The 24,773-nt window shown below is 39.6% G+C and overlaps 1 protein-coding gene across 2 annotated transcripts in view; it reads left to right on the top strand.

The window, feature by feature from the left end:
• TENM2 (teneurin transmembrane protein 2) overlaps positions 1-24,773 on the top strand; it is a 506,506-nt gene that overhangs the window by 354,671 nt on the left and 127,062 nt on the right. For both annotated transcript variants that reach the window (XM_054389071.1, XM_054389069.1), the window contains exon 6: positions 17,497-17,616. In XM_054389071.1, the coding sequence (XP_054245046.1) occupies positions 17,497-17,616 (120 nt within the window). The remainder of the gene's footprint in view (positions 1-17,496; positions 17,617-24,773) is intronic.

Raw genomic sequence — 24,773 nt, 5'->3', positions numbered from 1 at the left:
TCCCACCCCCCTAGTGAAGCTTTTAAAATTACTCTGCTTGCACAGCAATCTGTCTTTTCCCACCTCTAGTTTACTCATCTGTCTTCTAATGCTGATACTACACACTCCTCCTTTCAGTGCTGTTACATGTAGGAGTAGTTCTGTTTGTGTTATTGTTAGTGGTGATTATGTGTTTTCTCGCTTAAGACTCTGCAGGAATGTTGAGTTTGATTTCAAGGACAGTAATTTGTATGTTACTACTAAAAAATAATTATAAGGCCTTGCAAAAGGAAGATAAAATATAAGAAGTTGTGAATGTTTGCAGTAGCTATTTGTTTGGAATGTTGACAACTGCTTGACAACTTTCACAAATTGCTTTTAAAATTTTTAATAGTTCTTTTGTGGAGAAGACAGGGAATATTTTCATGTTGACAGTAAGTTCATGATTTCATCCAAATAATGTGGTAGAGATTAAGTAGCAGAGATGTTGCAAAGCTGCTTTAAATCATTTGTCTTTCAATTATACATTAATAAAACTAGATTTATTTTGATTGATTGTTTAAATATGATTCTGAAGTATTTTGGTGTGTTTCTTGGATAGCTTTTTATGCTTTGATTTACCTGTGTAATCAGTATAGGGAAGTGCAAGTTTTCTTGTTGATGTATATGAACTGAAACAGTCAGGTAGGTCTTACTTTACTGCTTTGAAGATTGCTCTGTAAGTGCTTATATTCTGGTGTAACAGCAATGGTATGCTGTGTGTTGTGCTGCTAGAAAGTGCAGTAGCTTCAACCTGCAGCCTTCGTATGCCACTGCCTGAGCATTTCTGTCAATAGCTCACATGTGCAGAGACTTCCTTCTTCCTGTCTTTTCCTTGTCCTCTCCTCAGGTTTCATATATTTTTGTCAGTTATCACCACAGCAGGTGTCTTACATCAGACAGAGGCAAAAAAAAATGAGAATGAAGTAGCACATTATTTAGTGATTGCTTTACAAAGCAGACTCTGACGGGAAAAGTGCTTCTCTCTGCTCTCAGTGGGCAAGGACATGAATGCACAGCACAGCCATCGACTAGGAAATTTTAAGGTAAACTAAGCTAAGCAGCATGCTGTGGCTAGCAGCTGAAAGCTGTCAAAGAAGGATGACCACCAGAGCCTGTGTCTGTGGTGGAGTCCAGGGAGGTGGTAGAAGCCCCATCCCTCGAGGTTTTTAAGGCCAGGCTGGATGTGGCTCTGAGCAACCTGATCTAGTGTGAGGTGTCCACATCCGTGGCAGGAGGGTTGGAACTAGATGATCCTTGAGGTCCCTTCCAACCCTAATGATTCTATGATTCTAAGAGTCAGTCCTGGGGACTGGGTCCAGGACTGCATGCCTCTCTTCTGGCAGCTCCCAGTCAGGCATACACAAGTTGGTTTTGTGTCCCTGTCACGGCTGGTTGTCCTTTGCCATGCTTGTGGCAAGAAAACATTTCAGTAATGATAAATTTGTCTTGTAGGAAAAAAGGAGGAAAAGCAGCAGTATTATACGTAATCATCCAACTTTTTGCCAGCTCTGTCTTCAGGATGCCAGTGCATTCTTCCCTCCAGCTGACTTTGGGGGCTGCTACTGAAATCAGTGGAAACCATAAAACACGTGACAAGTAGCCATGGAACACTTCAGCTGTTTAGAGATACCTTTATTTTTATATCTCCTGTAATGAAACCTGAATACCCTTGCCATTGAATTTACATTATAGAGATAGTGAATAGCCTAGAAAATTAGGCCACTAATTAAGAAAATCTTTAAGGACTGGGTGCAGATATGGGTAAGATGTTTGTGCTATTCCGCTGTGGTGGGCTGAAATTATCCCCCAACTAATTTGAAAGAATTACCCCCCAAATAAAATTGTCAGACCAGCTGAGTTTGGGATGGAAGCAAATGGAGCTATGTTTACAAGCAAACTGCAATCTAGAAATATGAAAATCAATTAATATGTACAAAATACACAATATATGTGCAATATACTATATATTCAATTTATAAACAACACAGAAACTCCTCAGAACCTCCTGGACAGATCCAGGGAACCTGTTCACTTTCTCCTCAATTCCCTCCCTCCTTCCCATTACCTCACACAGTAGTCAAAACAAAGATACCCTGGCAAGGCCACAGCAGGGAGAGGGAAAAGTTGTAAGCAGAAGCAACAGAAGAAGAAGAGAGAGAAAGAACTGTTTATGCCTCTGCTCTATATTCCCATTAGCAATCCAATGAATTATTATAGACCTTATAATTATTTTCCTTTTGCATCCAGTGTTAATTTATTTTACTTCTTTACAGTCAGGGACTAGATGAAGTTCCCACTTCAAACCGTAACATGCAAAATCTTTTCTCTTAGTCATGGCTATCAGAGCTATTCTCAAAAGTAAAGTACACATTTGTAGGTAAGATTTTGCATACTTGCTCCCAGTGTTCTGATATTTTAAGGGTTGGGTCGAAAAGGCAAGTTTATTTAATACATTTTATTGAATACGTTTGATAAAATATTTCTGTGGTTCACTACATTTTATTTAAGGCTTTGCTGAAGTAGAATTGTCATGAAAAGCAGTATGGACTTGATTCATGATTGCATTGTTCCTTTTTTACACTGATACAGCTACATTGAAAATAATTGGCTCACACCAATGGGGCATGAAGAAGATGCAGGGATGAATATGACTCTGTGTCTTGATGTATGTGCCATTTTCTGTTCATCATTTGCTGTACGTTAAGGAAAATCATAACGTAAATTACATCTAATCACACTATTAAAACCAAACCAAAAAAACCCAACCAAACCCCAACAAACCACCAACCAAAAACATTTTCTTGGTCTGTGTGGTAGAACTGATTTGAAACATTTGTGTTCAGAATTTTCTCAAAAGCACACTTTTTTCTTGTCCTGTATTTAAAAACTGATAACCAATGGGAAAAGACCATTGAATTATAAAACCAGGGTTTGGTGGTTGTGGGTTTTTGTCTTTCTTGTAATTGTGTCACCTATTGGTAAAAGATAATTGAACTTAAGGTTTGCATTTGCAAATGACCTTGACTAAAGTTTTGCTATTTGAAGAATTCATTTAATAACTTAGACTATCTGGAACACCAGAACCAGTTTATAGCCTGTGTAGCTCCCACTGAGGACCTTATATTTGGCAAAGACAGAAAGTGACTCTTTCTGCCTCTTTTGGGATGATTTTAGGCTCTGTTTACAAAGAAAATCAGTATGAGGCAGCAGTTCAGAGTGAAGTTGAATGATCTTACGAGTCTTGTTCTTGCTATGGCTCAAAGAACCAGCTTGTAAACTCTCTAGAGGTACCTGGCTCTCCAGTCTCCTGGAACCAGTAGCCCTTTATTGGCCTCAGCTTTGGGAATAATCTCCGCTCCGTTGCTTTCTATACATGGAGGCAGGTTTGTGTCACGAGGATGACATTGCTGGGTTGTGCTTGATGCATCTTCCAAGCGCTGAAATAGTTCTTCCAAGGGCAAAGATGACTGTAGCATGTGTGCTTGGTGGATGTAATTCCCTGGCTCACACTGCTATGCTATATTGGTTGTGGAAAGAGTAAATAATGTATTTCTGTCTGTCAGTGCCCTTTGCTTACTCCTCTCTTCTTCCTCCCCCAGGGGAGCCTGCAAGCTCAGGTTTTTAACTTGTTTCAGGTTTTCATACTTTATCAGATATTTCTAAGTGCTAGAGAAGGGAAAAGAACAAAAGAATGATTACATTCCTTTCACTGCCTGAAGACGAAAATCCTCAGTCTTAATTTGTCACCTTTAAGCCACTATTCATTTTCTTCTTGAGTAAATACTTCCCCAGAAGCATTAGTGACAAAAGCAGTTGTCTGCATGGATGTCCCCCTTGTAAGCATGTCTTAAGTTTGATCCCAGTGGTGCTTATCTAGATTTGCATTACGTGCTGAGTATACCATAAAGCACTTTAAAGAGTGGATGCTCGTCACAGATCTGAAGTAGAACCACAAGTTGATTGAAATATACGTTGTTCTTTCTAGCAAATTCTTCTTTAGGATCTTTTAAAAGGCATAAAGCTGATTGCTAATCAGAGTAAGCTCCCCAGTTGTATCTGATGATACCCTTCCCCAGATTATCCATTTCTGCTTCTAGCTCCCTCACCAAGCTGTATCTGAGCTGTCACATTATGGGTAAAATCCTGATGTCTGCCTGGTGTTACTGGAACTATTTGACAAAATTAACATTTTTCTCTCTTTTCCAGTGCCCCAATAAGGACTTACACTGACACAGGTTCAAAAAGTTTAAATAATCAAATTGTTTCATTTATTCCAGTGGCAGATACAACAGTTTGGGGGTTGCCAGTGATAAACGCACTAACTGCAAGATGATCTCAGGTTAATAAATCCTGGGTAACATCCAAGGAAGTCAGAGACACAACCTCTGCAATAGCTCCAATATACAATAAAAATGAAGAAAAAGTTAAGCCGTATATAGAAGGTATAATTTTTTACCAAGAAGGGTGTCCCTGTCTTGGGTGAAGGAAAAGCACAGTCCATCACCATCCCTGTCTCTGTCATTCCATTCCAACTTCTAATTTTGGTGGTGGTGCTGGTCAGCTGTTCAACCTCTAGCCTGTACAGGTTCATTGTGTTGTTCCTCCATAGGTGCAGGACTCAACACTTATTCTTGCTAAACCTCATTAGTTTCCCCTTTGCCCAGCTCTCCAATCTGTCCAGGTCTTGCTGAACAGCCTTCTGGTGTATCAGCCAGGGTGTGGACAACTGCTAGATAGGAAATTTAATCCTTTGCTTCTGTTTGCTCGAAGGAGAATTGGATGGCATTACGAGTAGATAAACATTAGTGATTTCCTGGCTAGCAGATCTGGCTTACGATGGCAGTGAAGAATCTGTAGGAGGCTCAGCTCAGTGTAATTCCACATCTCTCTGGGCATCAAGGTATCTCTCTTTCTTAAAAAAAAAAAAAAAAAAAAAAAAAGAAAAAAAATTCTGCCCTTTCTGGATGTTTACAGTTCTGCTGTTACGTAAAAGCAGAGTTCTAAGCAAGGGATCTTGGTAAAAATCTCCTGTGTGTTTACTGTAGTCTTGCTCTTAGTCTTTGTGTCCCTGCAGAATTTAAACAATACCATGTATGCATAGACTTCAGTTTCATCTGGGATGTTTAAAGTTATTAAATATGATTAAGCAACAGACATTATTAAAAACATTACTTGAAGGGCAGGGTGGTGTAATCATACCTTTGGATTTCCTCCTTTAGGGCAGCCCATGTTTTAATGACCTCATTGGACTTCCATAAACTTGAAAGAAGCCTAAAGCTGCCAGATGTTAGTTTTTGGATTTTTTTAATACACCCTTTTGTTAAGAGTTTGTGTTCTTCATATTCTGCTGTTTATCTCCACTCACAAAGATGCTTTAAAATAGATGAAACTCAGTGATCAAATAAATGCTTCCTTTTTAACCTGGAAAAACATTGATGATTTAAAAAATAATTTGAAATGGAACTTCCCTTTATTACTAGTGCTATTGTGAGAACTGGGCTGCATGCCATACAGTTCCTTCCTTGCCAAAACTGGGGCATAACCAAGTTTGTTTAGCAGGCTTTTCATGAGTGTCAGTCCTTACATTGAAAGCTCCTATCCTGTCACCTGTTTTTAAATGCTTCAAATTTAGGAATCCTGCTGCAGATGGTATCAGGAGTTTTACTGATCTGAGGCCTTGGGCAAATTCATTTGGATTGCTTTGAAACCGCATATTCAAAATTCAATAAAATAAGAGGGTCTGATAGTGCAGCTGCAACATATCCCCTCCAGCTGGGTAAACTGAGATGTTTCAAGGTCCTGGACTAGCAAGGCCTGGGTGTGATGCACAGATTATACAGAGAGCTGCCAGGGAAGAGGCTTTGGCAGGCTGGGTGCAGCCATTCCCCCTGCCAGCAGACTTGGGAGTAACAGTGGCTTTCATACTACATGCCATTTTTTGCTGGCTTTCCTAGACAGAAATTTGTTGGTGCAATAGTGGCGGCAGGCCAGTGGGAGGGGATTGCCTCAAGGGTAAGGGGATGGAATGTAGGAAAAACAATAAAATCAAAATGCTCCAGTTGTTTTGAAAGTGATTGGCTATCCTGAACACCTTGGTAGGGATCCAAAATGATCTGCTCCATGGGCGGGTTTCGTTAAATTGTATTCAGAAATCATATTTGCCCTTGGGCAAATACTCTTGCTTTTATGCACACTAGGCAAGTCACGTGCACCAAAATGGAATTCACATGGTGCTTTAGTCAAAAAGCTAATGTCAGTCATTGTACCTTTTATGCATATCCAGTCCCTTGGTTCTTTATGCCCATTTAAGTATGCAGAAGTGCTTTTATTATTACCTTGCCTGTAAAGCACTGATATATGTAGAGGCCATGTAATTTATTGCAGTATAGACCCTTCTCTGCATATGTATTCAGCACTTACAGATATAAATTAAAATCTTGAAGCATAAAATATTTTGAAGGTCGGGTGCTGATTTTCTGAGATTTCTGCTGTTAAACTGTAGAAGTAATTCCTTTATGTGCTATGTGTCCATGCTTTCCAAAGAACTACTTCAGTAACAGTATAGAGCTTATCTTTGTAGTGTTGTAGAGCCTTCCATCCTTGTGAGCTTCACAGTGTGTCACCACCAGCACAGTGCCTAAAGGTGAGATAATCAGAGAATACATGCAGGGACATTATTTGAGCACTGTATCATTGGGCTGCACAGTATGTCCCTAGTTACTGAAAGGGCTACCATGAAATTTAATTTAGAATTTTACAGACACGTTTTGAATTGGAAATCTCTGTAATAACTTTCCCTTTGCTCGGCCTTTTAACTGTGAAATTCAATTGGGGAGTTTTGAAGCAGCAGGTAGTGTCGCAGCACTCTAGAGGGATTTTGCCAGAATTCAGCTAAAGTGCTTGCAAGTGTCATTTCCATATTTAACTAATTTCAGTTTTTAATTAGCTCCGTGTGAAAAATGAGAGTTCATGCTGAGCTAAGCTGTCAGCATAGAGTCTTGTTTCCTTTCTAGCCTCTCAGGACAATTATTGCAGCATCCTCTGTTTTTTTTCAATAAGAGTGCTTAGCCAGTGTATGGCAGTCCCTCCCATTGTTCCGTGACAGGAGTCAGGGAATGTGTTGTGTCTAGCTTGCTAAAATGGTGAAGATAAGTTCTGAAAATATTTCAAACACAAAACTGGGTTAGTAAAGGTTCAAAATAACTTCACAGGTCTGATCCAGGAATTTGGAGCAGAACATAATGCATTACTTCCTTGGACCTCACTGGTAGTGTGCAGTGAGTAGCTGATCATTTCAGCTTCATTACTTGCCGGTTTGGGTAATATTATGTTTTTGAAAGCACAGTGTGAAAGCAGGTTTGTTTGGTTTTTTTCATGGTGCTTTCTGCAACCTGAGTGCTAACAATGCAATGCTCCAGAGACTCTTTCATCCCAAAGGCCTGTGGTCCTCTGTAAGAAGAGAACTGCTTTTGCATAAAATTCTGCAATGTAGCATAGGGTTGGAAAATTGTTAATCCTGCATCTGAACTGAAAATTTTCCTCTGAGGATGTGAATGTAAATGTTAAAATATTTTTCAAGAATGAAAGGAGAGCTGCAGTTGATGTAAAATCTGCAAAGACATGGGATGTGAGCAGATTTCTGAAATCATTTTATGAACCGATAGCAATCCTGAGTTACATTTGCATGACAGTCATATAATGCCATTGTTATTTTTGAAAGAATGCAGTCATTAAATTGTCAAAAGCACATTTAAATGGAAAATTGGTGAAATAACTCTGTAGGTGTTATCACAGAACTTTGTTTTTTTTTTTAAACCTGTCCTTAAAGGTGAGCTTTATAAAGATTCATGAATAGGTTTGGCAGTGTCTTCATTTTAATTCCTGTTCATATCCTAGTAAAATAAAAGTTGTGTTTATTGTATTTCTCACTAATTGGTTTGGACAGCCACTTCCAGTAGACAGAAGCAGCTTTTCTTTATTAGACCATAAAATCAGATGCATCATTTTTCAAATTAATATGGATGGAAAAAACATTTCATATGTAGCACTCTCTTGGCACTCAAATGTTACTAATGTTGTGAGAGAAGGAGGTAAATACATTGCAGAAGCTTGTCAGAGACAGTGACAATGAGGAGTTTGTAGTAATTTTTCTTTTAAGTTATCAATGAGCAGCTTTGATACCTGCCTCCAAGATGAAGAAAATTCTCAAAATAGAAGGGGGAGGGGGGAAATGAAAGTAAGTTTCATGACGAGGGGTGAGGCTATGATGCTAGATAGATTTTCAGTATAGTTTCAGGATTTTTTGCTTTGATTTCAAATACCACATTTAGTCTTTACCCATCAGAGACAAAAGATGTAAAATCCTGGTTTGGTTGCTGGTCAAACTGAATGTTACAGACATGAAGAAATGGTACTCGAACATTAACTCTAAAGTACTAATGTGTAGTTTAGCTACTATAGATTGTGTTTTGCCACTTACAGTGTTAGTTGTATTCTCTTTGAAGGCTAACTCCTGGTTATTTTAATAGTATTATTAAGTAACATTGCTACATATGTTAAATGTATTGTATTAATAATTTAACATAATTCAGTTGTGCCTTACAAATTGTATGTAATTGAAGACAGAGTTTTTTGAGGGTATGTAATCTACCTCATATTTTATCCTAAAATTCACTACTTAATTGTGTACAGTGATGCATATACCAAAGCATTACCACTCATAGCCAATTCACCCTACAATTTAAACTGGTGACTTTGGAGGATAAAGCTTTTTATGGGTTGCATTGCAGTTGCTTGTAGAAAACTGTCTTTTGGAGCACTGTTACGATATTCCCAGTCTCAAGTACTTAAAAGAAACAGACAAGTTCTGCAGTGAAGCTCGCTCCACTGAAGTGAGAGACAAGTTTGACCTTGATTACAATGGGCCTTGATTTTAAACAGCTCTAAACTGACAGGTGATGAGCATGTTGCATTGCTGACATCAGACAGTGGAACTGGCTTCTGTACAGTTTTTTATGCAAGATGGAAAGTTTCATTTAAGTGGTCAGGTATCATATGCCCTGGTCAGTAAGATGGCTTCGTTTTGCTGTTGTGGACAGCAGCTTCACCTGCAACAGTGATTTTTGTTATATCTGCTGTGAATCTTGTAATATCAAGGTCAAACCTGTGTTATAAAAGGCAATTTAAGACGTAATATATAAAGTAATACAAATACTAGTGTTTGACTAAGTGTATATTATGATGTTCCTTAGATGAATTGGGATGTAGGTACACAAATTAAATATAATTGTCTTCCACTATGCGTGGTGCACAGTGCTTGAAATGCTCTTGTGTACACTGGTGTGCTATCATGATGTTTCTTGGGAATTAAAATGCAAGCTTTTCTTCATTCCTGTAGTGGTGGTTAAACTGCTAATCATATGAGAGCACACACACAAAATTCCTTGCAACATGTATATTGCTGCACTCTGAAAATTTGCAACTCTCTCACTTTGAAATAAAGTAGTGGTCTGAAACTGAAATTCTGGCAACCATGTAAACCCTTCATTGATTTCTCTGCTTGCTTGTTGTGAAGAAACGTTAAAGGAATAGCCTTAGAACTACCACAATGCAGATGTTCTTCCATATTGGTGTGATCACACTGAAATCATGTCCTCACTTGCAGCTTGCACTTCTTTACCTGCTTCGGAATCCTAGATGGGAAGATGAGAAGGCATGGTTGCAGGAGGGCAAGCTCTCATTTCAGTCCCTGCTTCTTTAGAAAAAAATTCTTCCTGTGAAGGCAAAACAAGCAAACTTCAAACTTGGAAACATGCCAAGAATAAGAAAAGTATGAGGTTAGAAGCATAATATAGAATGGTTTGGGTTGGAAGGACCTTCATTGTCATCTAGTCCAACCCTCCTGTAGTGAGTAGAGACATCCTCCACTAGATCAGGTTGCTCAGAGCCTTCTCAAGCCTGACCTTGAATATCTCCAGGGATGGGGCCTCAGTTCCTTCTCTGGGCAGCCTGTTGCAGTATTCTACCACCCTCATGGTAAAGAACTTGTTCCCAACATCCAATTTTAATCTCTTCTAATTTCAAACCATTGCTCCTCATCCTATCACTACAGGCTCTGAGCAACCTGATCTAGTGGGGAATGTCCCTGCTGACTACAGTAGGGGGTTGGATTAGATGACCTTTGGAGGTCCCTTCCAACCCAAACCATTCTATGATTGAGAAGCTGTGGGAGAAGAAATATTTACTTTTCATCTTTGAATTTATTTCCTCTTCTTAATGAACTTTTAACTCAAATAATTACTTTGTGTTAAGAGTAAAGCTTTATAATTTTTCATTCATGCAAGGTTTTACAGTGAGGTTATTAATCTGCATAATTTCTATTAAAAGAAAAATATACTCTGTGATTAGTAATTACAAAATTATACTTTTTTTTTTGAACTGTGGACAGAAATTTGACCATTCCTAATCTTGCAGTTCTACTTCATTTAGTGCATGCAAGGAAGTAATAAAAGAAAAAAAAACAATTTTCTTATCAATATGGTTAGCAATCAGAGGTTGAGTCAAGGTCTGAATGCTTTGGAATTGTTAGATTATGGAAAGCTTTTTCAACATGTTTGTAGAGAGTAGGGCAGTTTCAGGTTCAGAAGTTGAACGGAATTGAATAAATGTTTGACATGATATCCCTTAGGGTTTTGATGAGTATTAAAAGTAAAGGAGTAATGCTAAGTCTTGTAAGTTCAGGCATCAGTAATTTAAGAGAGTGTATTTGTGTCTACATTCCTTGAAATGCCAGTTTCAGGTCTCAGCTAGGTTCTTCCTCCTCTTGGAAACAGGATAAAGACAAGCTGAGTACTTTGTTCATGATAATGATGTTATTTAGGCATGAAATTAAAATTGGATTCAGTTTGCTTTGTATTAACATTAAATGCTGATAATTTTGTGTCTGTTCCCCCCACCACAAAAAAAAAAAAAAAAAAGAAGAAACGAAAAAAGGTTTTTCCACTGTGTTTTAGTCAGGAATGATCCTTTCTGCTGTTCTAAGCCTATTTAAAAAGTGGCAATATTTTGGCTAGTAAAGCAGATATCATGTCACGTGCAGGCTGAAAGATGCTGTGTTAGGTAAATAAAAGTATCAACACTTTTCTTATTAGTACAACCTCTAGTTCAAATGCAAGAGCAGAATGATTGCAGCCTCAACTCTTAAAATTGCTGTAAGAAGTGAGTTCATTTTCTGCAGTCTCAGGAACTGATTGATCTTGTGCCACTTTTCTATGCTCTGTACAATCTAGGGCCTGTCATGAGAATAAATGAATAGTGCACTGTATTCTGCCTCTCTTTTAAGGTCTTTGTCATGAGATTCCACATTCTGCAGGTAGCATGCAATGCTGTAACCCTTTCTGTGAGAAAAAGGTTGCTCAAAGTGTCGCAAAATGAAAACATTTCAGTGAAGAGCACTGAAATAAGGTAAGTCTAAAACCAAGGATTCTTTCCCTGTCCTAGTCGAGATAGTAACTGGGGAGCTAACAACCACCCAAGGTACAACTCTTGTCCTCAAGGCTGAAGCTCTGCTTCACTGTTATCCGTGGAGTTGGGAGCCAGGTCTTCACATCCTCCAGTTTTCCACACCCCCAAAGTAACTGCAGGTGTGTAAGCTTTTCAATTGTTTTTGAAAGTAGAAAGACAGGAATTGGACTTGGAGGAACAGACAGCATTGCATGGCAGAAAAGCACACGAACTACATTACTACTAATGGGATTTGTGGGTATATCTTTCATGCTGTGTTTTGAAAATTCCTTCCATTCAGTTATTGATATGTACAGGGAAAGAAATGAGTCATATTGGAAGGGGGAGTGTGACTGGTTTAAAAATAAAAATTAATGCTTTTCTTGGGTTCCCCTCTTTCTTCTGTATGAACACAGTAACAATGAACCATCTTGTAGTTCTCCTCATATCTCATTTTTCATCCTTAGTAACATTTATTTAAAAAAAAATCAATTAGTAACCCCCAGCAGAAGTTTTGCTGCCGAGTATAACAACACACTCATCCATAGGTCCTCAATGGTATTTCTATTAAATACCTTTTTTTTCAGCTGGATGCTCTAAAGACAGAGCATTAAAGGCAAAGGCATTAGTATAATTGTAAGGCCAGGTCACTGGATGCAGCAGCTTGCTTTGAGACAACTGCTTCAGCCACATGTGAGACAAGAAGTCACATATCCCAGTCTAGCTGCATACTGACAGTGCCAGTATTCCTCCTGCAGCTGAAGGCCAGCCAATAAAATTATCAAGTAAAGGATGGTGTCAGCCTCTGTAAAACATTTATGACTTCCTGAAATCTGACTTTGTCAGGTCAAGTCCAAAGTCTGTGGCAGAGGACGTGTAATGAATGTCTGCAGTGATAAAAAGGACGAAAAAGGCTTGCAAAGTTGTCCTTCTGACAAAGCCTGGCTGTCCACTACATTGTTTCTGTTAATCGTGAGACATGGTAGCAAAATGGGGATCTCAACCAAGACGTAGTTCAGCAAATTCTGATTGTGTGTGTGTGCGTTTGAACTGCCTGGTAACCTTTCCAGTTTTGAGAGGAGCTGCAGAAGGTGTCTTCTCTTCTTATAGCTACCCGATAATCCTTGCTCCTCAGCAAGAGCTGTTCTTAGAATCAAGTGAAGTACTTTCAGGCACCATGCAAGTTTTCCTGTGGCATTCCTCCACTGCTCTTTCCTGGCTTGCAGACCCCTGCTACTCCTGTCTTAGGCATCTCTTGAGAAGAAGCTGTCAGTTGTGATGAGTTGTGCATTCATTTTGTAATCACTAGGGAACGGGCCTAATCCACTCATTTCACTTGTGACTTGGATTGAACTTGAACCTGTTTCTCCAGTGGAATGGCAGTAGAATGTTGAACTACTATGTTTCTAGTCTTTGAAGTAACTGTTATTTTATGACGAACAATTGAGGTCAATCAGATCAATTTTTGGTATTCCTGGAGTTCTGCAGTAGTAGTAACCAGTAAAGAACGAGTCTCAGCTGAATAAAATTTGTTCCAAAAGTAAGCACGAAATCATGTTTAACTGTATTTTAATTGGGGGGGGGGGGGGGGGGATGTGTTTATTCAACGTACCTGAAAGTTACTCAGAAGCATTAAAGGCTAAACTCTTTTTGCTTCGTACAAACGTTGTGGTGCGTTAAACCAATGTAAAGATCATATGAAATTTTTAAAAAATATGGATGTGCAGATAGTTCTCTGACTATGTACACTATAAAATTACATGCTGCTATGATTTATTAGGTACCTTCTGTTTCATTATGTCTGTGATTCATTGGGCCTGATTTGGATATCACACTGATGTTGCTCAAGACTAAGTATATAGGAATAACAAGACTCATATCATTGTTCACCCCATGAGCAGATGGAAAGGAAACTTCTAGAGTTTCCTTTCCCCTATAATAAAATAGTCTATGTATAGCAAATATACTTTTAGTGTTTAGTTGCTAATATTCATCATATAATGGAGCAATTTCTTTTACACATGAAAAGAGGTTGGTCTGCTACAGTTAAATATAACATGACTAGATATATCCTGATAAAGTGAGATCATAGTTTGATGAGTTAATTTTGGATGAGAGTATTTTAGGGCTTAGTAAGCATGACAACTTGGAAAACTAATACAGGGAAACATTCTGGTTTCTGTTCACTTTTATCATCTCCTCACCTTTCTAAATTGCTTAGGGAATACTGAGTTTTCTAATAAGCAAGTGGTGCATATCATCCAGACCTCAACGGGTAAGATGCAGTAGGAATGGGGAAACTGGTGGATCATTAATCTTCCTAATTTTCCCTTTAAAAGAGAATACTGCAGAGTACAGGATTAAGGGCAAAACTCTATTGCCCTGCATATTGGCAGACACAGAGTTGTACTACAGGGAGACCTCTAACACATGAAGACACCAGAGGTCTTTCATTTAAAAATAGATGGTCAAGAATAACAGGAGAGTACAAAGGGAAGACAGGGAGCTGCCTGAGCTTGGAAATCATGGTGCATTACACTCTGAAAGGAGGGAGCACTGGGTTTGTGGCCAGAGCAAGAGGAGACTGAATGAACCATTCAGTCTTAGAGAATGTTCAAGAAAGTTTTGCAGGTGAGTTCTGTCATTTTTCTGTGGATTTGTATACCTTTGGGGATTTCTTAAAATAATATGTGATTCACTCTAGCAAAGTCTATCTTATGTAAGTCTTAGATTGATCCCTGTCAGCTCTACCACCTGGAGTGATGAACTAGTTCTCTGATTTTGTTCTTGATGGGCATGTAGGTTTAGCTTCCATGTGCTTTCACTTTGTCTGTATGTGTGTGTTGCTGGGGTGGGAGTGAGAGGTTGATTATTACTTTTTATCTAAATCTCAAAGGTTTTACTTCAAAATTTATTGTTTATATATTCTCTTTTTTTAAGAAGCTATAAATATACAATTTGTTATCCTGAGTTCCTAGATCTTAGTGTCAAATGAACCAAATAAATGTTTGAAACTCAGATGCCAGAGACAAGAAAATATGCTTGCATGTTGAAGGAAAAAAGAGGAAACAAACCTAAATAATACCTAAAAATACACAGAAGTGCCTGTAAAATACAATTTATGAATACATCATACATGTAACAGATAAAACAGCACTTTTGTCTATTTTAAACCTTCAGAGATGTGTTTGTCCCTGAAGGTTTAGTCTGTAAACCAAATGTGGAGCTGTGGAAATGCATTTGAGTAAATGGACTGTTCTGGAAAATCAGTGTTCATCTTAATGATGAGCTTTGGATCTAGCTGAGTATCTCAACTCAGCTGTCTCATGAATATCATTTGGAGGCAATGTGGCCTGTAGTGTAATACCTGGTGGAAACGTGTTGTTGGGTAAGAAGGCAAAGTCACAGCACCACAGGTTATTTAGTTGTAATTTATAAAAAGCAAAATAGGAACAAAAAGGAAACAGGCACAAATTCACTGGCCCAAACTTCGCTTCTGGCACAGACGCACTTAACTGCTGAATTTCTAATTAAATGGACTTCTACTTACTCCTTTGCTGGAGGCATTTTTTGTTTGATTAACAGAACAAAAGGTTGATCATATAAATTTGCTATCTCATGGTGTTCTCAAGCAGGAGAGAATAGGTAGCTCCTTGTTCTCCCTCCTGGTTGCCAGTCAGGTTTACTGTATGCCATACAAACATAGAGCTTTCCCCTCAGGTCCCTCTGACACACTTTTCTTGCTGTATTTTTGCTGGAAGGTGAACACTCCTCATGTCTGTGACTTCAGCTGTCTTGTGGAAGTTTGTAGATCACATAGTGGATTCATGAGCTGTGCAGGAGACTGTAATTTTTTTCTCTGTAAGGGACTATAGCAGATGCTCTAATTGCTCCTATCTAATGTGCATCTATGATTAAAACACAGAGCAATGGAGTTATTAATGAATTCATGGTATACATGGAAGCAGATGGATCAAAGTTTTTCTTAGTACGATGTTAATAAAATCTTTTATAATTCCTTGTCTGAATTTACCTGGTAATTATAAGTTAGCAACTATAATTCTCTTGGACAGACTATTAGTTATGATTTCCATATCTCTTTGTTGTAAGGAATGGTTCACACTTGAAGCAGCAGACTTTAATCTCTGAAAGTGACCTATATTTATGGTTACGCTTGCAATAAAAGAAAGAAGAAAAAAAAAAACAATAACAAAACCCCTTCAACTTTGAATAGACGCTGAGAGTATAAAACACAAAACTGTAATTCTTCTCTATGACTTGTTTTCCTTTTGGGGCTCTGAGATACATTTAATCTTTACATACTCTGTTTATGGGGGTGGTCCAGCTCAACTCTGGTTTTGGATTTGTGGTGTGTGGGCATCGTGTGGGAAGTGCTGACAGCGCAAACACATCACAAGCTGCTCTGCTACCAGTGTCCCCTGGCCCTCTCACATCTCCAGCAGAGATGATGTCTCTCACTCAATAGGGAGAGTCTGTATAAGCTAGCAACCTGTTTGCTGTTTGAGATTTATAAATAATTTTTCAGTTTCATTGCCATACTGAAAAGTAGTTTCTTGAGATTAGCCTTTTAAAATGTTCGTTTTGGCAAAACAAAACAAAAAAAAAAGTTGAATAAAACACAGAAAATTTTTGTATATTTTCTAGGAATTTTAAAACATTTTTTAGAAATAAATATTGAGTATTTTTTCCAGGAAAAAAACCAACATTATCGGATTCATACTTGGTATTTTGTAAAATACCAGATGCTTGAATATAGTTTCAACTTTTTTCTTTGCTTCCTAATAATAAAAATTTTGAAAATTCAGCATGAATGCAAAATCTGGCACTGGCCCTCTTCACACAGTGTCTCCTGATGTTAGTAACTGTTCTTAGACATCTGCTTGGTCTGTAGGTATGTCTAGGAGAAGATGATGTTATGAAATCTGTCTTGATTCTTAGCTGCTTTTGTCAGAAACAGGGAGGCTAAACCCTGCAGCGATTGTGTGCTGCAATTTCCAGGAGCTGGGACAGATGGATCCTGAGGGTGGGGTGTGCTTTTGTATCTTGGGTTTTAGAAATATGTGTATGAATAGGTCACATCTAACTGGCTACCCAGGTATTCAGAGATTATCTAAGTGATTCCTCAAGTGCTATAAATAGCAGCTTCTGTGATAAGTCTTTTGCCCCACCTATCCCTAATGTTTCATCTCTGAACACTTGGCTATGTGGCCACTGCTGGTCCATTTGGGAGCACATCATCTCTCCTACAATGCTGTGTGACTGGATGCCAAATATCTGCAAAATTTACATGGATCTGCCACAGCAGAATTGAACAGTTATAAGGGGACCCATAATCACATGTATTTTCTGCCTCCAAACTGGCAGCGAATGCCCTCCAACACCATCTTGGTCTATAACTGAAAAGGTTGTTCTCTGTGGTGAGTAGGTTTGCATCGTGTGTAAACAGGAAGAGTGCTGATGGTGAACATGAAAGCAAGTGAATAAAAACAGCTTTGTGGGTTTGTCTATCCCTTGCTATCCCTCTACAGTGGGAGGAAGCCATAGGGGTAGTATGATGGAAGTATGGAGATGTATTCAGGTAGTTCCTGTTTATACAAGGTGAAGATGCACATAAATCCACTAGGAGAATGATTTAGACTTGTCAAGGCTCATGCAATATCATAGACACATAGAATGCATTGGGTTGGAAGGGGCCTTACAATGTCCTCTACTCTAACCCTTGATATGGAAGGCAGCACCAGAGTCTGGGCAGGTTGCTCACGTCTCTGGCTCGTTTGTGGTTCCCTTTTCTGTGCAATAACGCAGATGATCTGGTAAGAGGGCTTTCCCTTTTCTTCTAGCGTATTAACGCTCCTCGGAGATAAGCCTCTTTACCGTGTTTTCCAAAAGCTGTTTCAGTGAGCCGAGTCTCCGCCAAGGTTCTCACCGTCTCGCTTTGTATCTTCCCGGCAGTGATGCACCTCCTGGGACTGAACTGGCAGCTGCGCCCGGCCGACGGACACACCTTCAGCAACGGACTGCGGCCCGCACTGCCCGCCCAGGACGGGCCGCCTGCGACACCTGGCGGCAGAGGTGAGGCTTTCGGGGCAGCGGGCTGGGCTGGGCTGGGTTGGCTTGGGCTGAGGGCGCGGCGTTGCCAGCGGGTGGTCAGCGGGGCGGCTGTCTGCTGCCCTCTGCTGCCTTCACCGCTGCACCGCTGCCCGCTGCTTACCCTGTGCACAACATCATGGCGTTTCTAAAACCTCGCCTGTTCTTCAGCAATAGTGTGACCAGCAGGATCAGGGCAGGGATTGTCCCTCTGTACTCATCAGTGGTGATGGCACGCATTGAGTACCAGGTTTCGTTTTGGTGCTCTCAATACAAGAAGAACACTGATGTGCTGGAGCAGGTCCAGAGAAGGGCAATGAAGCTGGTGAAAGGTATAGTGAACAAGTCTTTGAAAGGAGCAGCTGAGAGAAGTGGGGTTCTGTAGCCTGGAGGAGAGGAGGCTGAGTGGAGGCTTTCTTGCTCCCTACATCTACCTGAAATGTGGTTGAAGCGAGGTGGAGGTCAGTCTAATCTTTCTAGTAAAAAGTGTAGGATGAGAGGAAATAGCCTCAAGGTGCACCAGAAGAGATTTAGATTAGATTGCATTTTAAGAAGAAATTTCTTCACCAAAAGTTCCCAAGCTCCCCAGGGATGTCATTGAAGCCCCATCCCTGAAAGTGTTTGAAAGATAAATAGATGTGGTGCTAAGGGCCATGGTTTAGCACCACACTTAGTCAGCTTAGATAATGGCTGGACTTGATGCTCTTAGAGGTCTTTTCCAACCATGGTGAATATGCGAAGAAGTGCTTGGTCATAAAAAATGTGTGTTTTACTGGCTATATGTCTTATTTCCAGGTATAGCTTAGATATCTCAGAGAAAAATCTTGACTTTAGTAGAGGTATATTGTACTACTTGAGAGAAGCCAAGAATTTTGGCTTCCAGCCAGGACTAAATCCCTGGGTTTTTCTTCTTTCTTAGACAAGAATTGCTTCTAATAATAGAAAGCATCAAGGACAGCAGAATTTGACCCATAGTAAATAATCTGTCCTGTGATATTAGTATGAGCAATGTCTTCCTCTTCCAGTGGAGAACGACAGAGACAGGGCAATGAGAAGAATAGGAGGGAAATCTGGAAAGAGAAATATTTTCTGAAGTAGACAAAACATATGATGTTTTTACAGGTGAAGTTCAGGTGTTTTCTTTGCTACAGCACAATAAATCTTTCCTTTTTGTTGTTACAAAAATGGTGGTAAGAGGACAAAACAGTTTCAAGTAGTCAAAGCACCTCATAGGCTTTAGAGTGTACTGTGAAGGTAGGATGAAATAATTGAAATGGAAGAGAAGAGCACTTGCTGCTGGTCAGCAGAAGAGTTTGTTCAGAGCTGAACATAACCCTGCTCTCAGGACCTGTGTCTCACGTTAAACTTATTGATTGTCAGAGCAAGAGTTAGAAACAAATGCTAACACAAGATGCTTGTGTTGGATATGTTAGGGGTGGGGGGAATCTTTTAAAATGGAGCTGGGAAAGGAAGTTCAGTTGTTCTTTGGTGTGCTTGATCGTTTCTTGATTTTTCTTCTGTTTTCAATAAATCATGCTGCCATATCTCATCTTCTTTATGTCTTCTGTGGAGGGACTAATTTTGGCTTCCTCCTTTTCAAGAAATCCTGCATCCTAGTTTTATTGGCTCAGCTTTCATCTCTGACTCACTGTAGGTCAAACTGGACGAACAGCACATCCTTAAGTACAAGGCAGAATGTTTATATTCTGCTGAACTTCTTCCAGATTGTGCACAGGTGAGAGACCCTATGGTTTCAGTCAGGAACCCGAAGAGCTCAGGTCTGCAATTATGGTCACTTAGCAGACAACTGCAGTGTTTAACACGGTTCCAAATTCCCCCCCCTGCAGCTTTTTGTTGCCATCTCTGTGCAAATACAGGGCAGCAGGATTGCTGAATTGGAATGTGCTCATCTGCCTGGGGCACTTCAGTGCAAATTCTGGCAGTTTATCCCAGCCCCACTCTAATTAGCTTTGCACATTTGAAGGGGCTGAGATGCCAGCTGTGTTGGGAGTGGTAACCTCCTGTAGAGGAGACAAGGAGACAGAACTGCTAGTTATGCCTTAAATTGCTGCAGTTAGCTTTCCTCAGAGCATGTTGGAAAAGTTTACTTGTTCTTCTGACATTTCTGGAAGGTTGCTGAGGTGTTGATAATCTGGGGGAAGAGGAGAGAACAACATTTAGACAAGTAATCTTCCACAGAGGAATAATATGAGTGACAGGTTTGGATGAACACAAAGAATATTTAAAACACAATTCTTACAACAAGGAAGGGTGAAAAGTTTTTCCATCCCACCTTTCCTTTTATTATGTCCAAGTTAATATTGCTGTTCCAGCAGTTTTTAGGAAAGCCTCTGACAGCTTTTAACACAACAACCATTTAAGGGCTCAGGACTCTGGCTGTGGAGAGTGACCTTTCTATAATTGACACAGCTCAGGATGAAGCCATTCTTTTCAAAACATGGGTCTCCCAAAGAAACCTTTAACCCCTAGACTTAAAACGGCCACTTAAACACAAGCTGTGCCTACTCAGCAAGCAAAGCATTTGAAAGTAGGGCAATTTGAAAGGGAGGGAAAAAAAAAAAAGGCAAGTATTTCGATTTGATCTGCTTTTTCCTTATTAAGAGGCTAAATTCTGGTATGAAATAATAAAACCTCAGTTTAAGAGGAACGTAAATTACTTTATTACTGCATTTTCCTGTCTGAATGAAAACAAAATTCACTATTAAGATACCAGAGTTGCAGGGGTTTTGTAATTACACTGTACATCTCACTAATACTGGAGATGTCTGAAAGGAGTAGGCAAGTGAAACGGGTAGAAAATCCTCAGTGCTGCTGTAAAACTGCAAGGGAAGCCCACTGTATCCTGGCTGTGAACAAAGCAAGTGGCAATTTTTTGCTTTTGCCTTTGCTCTCTGGAAGTTGTGCTGCATTGGGGATTTAGATTACGAGTCAAAAGTAAAGAAAAATACTGTTCTTAATACAAATTATAAGGTAGTACCCCTTCATAGTACATTAAAACCAAAAAGCTGACACTGCCATGGCATTGTGGAGTTGCTAAAGGGATGAGGTATATAGTGATGACATTCAAAAAACCTTTCTGAGAGTAAAGCCCACTTGTCTGTTACAGGTGCATGAGGATAGTGTTAGACTTTTAGTGTAAAAGTTGGGCAGCAGGGGAAAGCATGTTTGGGAATAATTGCTTCTTCACAAAGAGTGAATTTGATGACCTTAGGGGATTTTTCTGTGCCTAGATTCTGTTTATCTATGCCAAAAATATATTGTACATTTAATATTATGTAGTAGGCTAGACACATATATACATAAAATATGTGACTGTCAATGTGCTGTTTCCTTTCTAATTGGCAGATACACTGTAAAAGTCAACTTTAATCATTTCAGAGGGCAGCTAAGATAAACTACTATTTATATGGAAATATACAAGCTATCTCCAGTTGCAGATCTGAGTAAAGAATGCTTCAGTGTAGAGTTTCTCATTTATGATATATTGCCTTTGGAGTGCTCACATTTTAGCAGATTTCATACTCGTTCAAAATTGACTTAGTATTTTTGATCTTATTTACTGTATTAAGAGTCTATAAAGCTGAAAAACACAGTAAATAAATCTGGTCTCTGATCCTGAAAACCCCCATTTTAAAAGAAATCAAAGATAATTAACAGGCAAGGATTGTAGACCTGAAAGATCACTTCCATTACTCTTAAATATACTGACTAATTGGAAAAGGTAGCTTTGAATTTGCGATCTCATAGTCACGTAATCCAAGGTTTGTCTCTCTTTGGACCAACCAGCTTGATCCAAGTTCATGCTCCATTTTTGAGATACTTCACTAAGGCTACCACAATCTGTGGATTTCAAAAAGACAATTACAGTCAGTTAAATGGTAAACTATTGAAGCGTCATGAAAAATACTTGTCTCCAGTTCTCAAAATCATCTTGTTTCTAGTTCTCAGAATCAGCGTTGTAATTATTCAGCAATAATGAAATTAAGTCAGTTAAATTTGCTATTAAATTTGACACTGTCTTACTTGCTTGAGATGAGAGAGGGGCTAAACACATTTCTACCAATCTAGCATTAAGTTGACTTTAACAGATATGGAGAGCTAAACTCAGCAGTCGTGAAGCTGTATTGGTTGTCTTCAGCTTTCTCCAAATGATGTTGAGACCTCTGCCAGATGCTGCAGCTCTGAGTCACGTTTTGAGTCACGTACACACAGAAATTACTATTTTCTAATAGTCAGGATGCAATGCAGCAATGCAGCAGACAGGCAACATGAAAGGAATAAACAAAACTATTAAATGGGAATATTTGCCACCCTTGCATATTGATAAATTTGGGTTCAGATGCAGGTAGAACAGGCCCTGATTTGACTGCCTGAGACACTGGTGCTACTTCCAGCTCTGTTCCTGTTGAAGCCTAATCCTACTCACCAGACAGTGTAAGGAGTAGGGAGCAATTGAAGGCATCTTTTTGTTACGTTGCAAAAGATAAAATATGGAAACCTCATACCTCATTAACAATGTAAACAGCATAAATCTTTGGGTTTCTACTACTTCCTTTCAGACGCTTTGAAAGAGATGATCAGAATGTAATAACAATCAATGTATCTTAAATGTCACTTCCGTTCCCTTCCTTCAATTTAATCAAGACTCGCCATCATTTTCCAGGTGGATTAATCTTATTAAGTAGCTATGTGGGTAACGTAATGTAGATCTTAATTAACACATTAGGAAGCAGAAGCATTACTATGGACACTCTGAAGGCTTGCAGATGTGGTCTTCTGAACATATACTAGGCTCTAGGGCTGCCTTAGCAGAAGCAGAGTATTTGTGTAAGTTCAACAGAGCAGAAGAAAAATTTTAATTTTGTAATTGTGTTGATGGTGTTAGTATGAGCTGCTGTTTGAAGTTAGCTGATGAAGTGTATTGTACACAGAGGTGATGCATATATCTTGAGTGGATGTCATATATCTTGACTTCAGTAAAGCTTTTGATACAGTCTCCCATAACATCCTCATAGAAAAGCTCAGGAGATGTGGCATGGATGGTTAGTCAGTGAGGTGGACTGCAAACTGGCTTGACAACAGAGTTCATAGAGTTGTCATCAGTGGCACAGAGTCAACTTGGAGGCCTGTGGCAAGTGGTGTCCCCAGGGATCAGTACTGGGTCCAGTTTTGTTCAATATCTTTATCAAGGACCTGGATGAGGGCATTGAGAATCCTCAGCAAGTTTGCTGATGATACAAAACTGGGGGGGTTGCTGACACCTGTCAGGCTGTGCAGCCATCCAACGTGACCTCGACAGGCTGGAGAGCTGGGTGCAGGCAAACCTCAGGAAGTTTAATAAGGACAAGTACAAGGCCCTACATCTGGGGAGAAGTAACAACATGCACCAGTACAGGTGGGAGCTGCCCTGCTGGAAAGCAGCTCCACACAGAAAGACCTTGGAGTGCTGGTGGACAGCAAGTTCTCCATGGAACAACAATGTGCTCTTGTGGCCAAGAGAGCCAATGGGATCCTGGGATGCATCAAGAACAGTGTGTCCAGCAGGTCTCAGGAAGTTCTTCTACCTCTCTACTCTGCCCTGCTGAGACCACACCTGGAATACTGTGTCAAGTTTTGAGCTCCCCAGTTCAAGAGAGACAGAGACCTGCTGGAGAGAATCCAACAGAGAGCCACGAGGATGATTAGGGGACTTGAGCATCTCCCCTATGAAGAGAGACTGAGATCCCTGGGGCTGTTTAGTCTTGAAAAGAGAAGACTGAGAGGGGATCTCATAAATGTCTTTAAATACCTGAGGGGCAGGTGTCAAGTGGAGTGGGCCAGGCTCTTTTTGGTGGTTCACAGTGATAAGCCAAGGAACAATGGGTTCAAACTAGAACACAGAAGATTTCACCTCAACATGAGGAGAAACTTCTTTACAGTGAGGGTGACAGAGCACTGGAACAGGCTGCCCAGGGGGGTTGTGGAGTCTCCTTCTCTGGAGATTTTCAAAACCCACCTGGATGTATTCCTGTGCAGACTACCCTAAGTGACCCTGCTCTGGCAGGGGGGTTGGACCTGATGATCTCTTGAGGTCCCTTCCAACCTCTGATATATTGTGATACTGTGATTGTTATGTTGATGTAGAAATTCAAGCTAGCCTGTATTTGTTCTTTGTGAAATGCAGTGAACTAACACATCTTAATTTTATTTCAGTTATAATTTGCTTTTGTTTCTGCAAACAGTGAATCTTGTGAAGCCATGTCCATGGGAATGTGAATATGTATCTAAGTTCTAAGGTGTATCAGAATATTAAGGCATATGTTTCTTAATTCCACCTGCAGGGACTGACTGACTGCAGCTGAGCCAGAGCAGTGGTCTTTAACAGACTCTCTTTGCAGAATTTCTCTCCTTCCGCCACAACAAAAATGCGGGGTACTGACCGGGAAATCTGAGAATTTGATTTTGTCTCAGAAGCTACTTCACTGGACTCCTGAAAGCACATACAAATGCAGGAGCTTCCTTCCTCTTCACTTGACAAAGCAGAGCTCATTAGTACCTCAGGATCTTCAGCATAACTCAAGTTCAAGATCTGTCATAGCATCTTCTCCAGGCAAACTCTCATTTCCTGGCTTTTGACTTTATTGTAGGTGTGGGAATTTGTTTTCCAACACCAATCAGTCTGTCGTACACATGGAATCTCTTTTCACCTAGGGCACTTAGATACTAAGAGTAGGTGTTTTTGAAGTATAAGTTCATAAGGGAAGTGATCAGTCTGGAAAGAGTGCATAGCACTGATTTTTTCATGGAAGAAATCTGTATAGAAAAGATATTTTCTACTTCTTGTTGTTGTTTAGTTGGTTTTGTTGTGTTTTTTTGTTTGTTTGTTTCTGACACAATAACAAATGTCTGGTCGTATACGTAGCAGGTGACCTGAGGGAAAAATCAAGCTATCACTGAAAACCATAATAATTCCTGTCCATTCTCATTTAGCAAAAACAAACAAACAAAAAAACAGTGGCATGTATTTTTAGATTGATTGGTTTCCTTTACACAGCTGTCCCATAAATTTCTTTGGAATCATCTCCTTAAAATCCCTAACTAAATAACAAACAACAACAGAAAAAGAAGTTGCATAAAAGGTA

This window comes from Indicator indicator, chromosome 18 (genome assembly GCF_027791375.1).
Source record: "Indicator indicator isolate 239-I01 chromosome 18, UM_Iind_1.1, whole genome shotgun sequence".
Taxonomy (NCBI): domain Eukaryota; kingdom Metazoa; phylum Chordata; class Aves; order Piciformes; family Indicatoridae; genus Indicator; species Indicator indicator.
The sequence above is the reverse complement of the archived record's forward strand: the minus strand, read 5'-3'. Positions and strand labels throughout refer to the sequence as shown.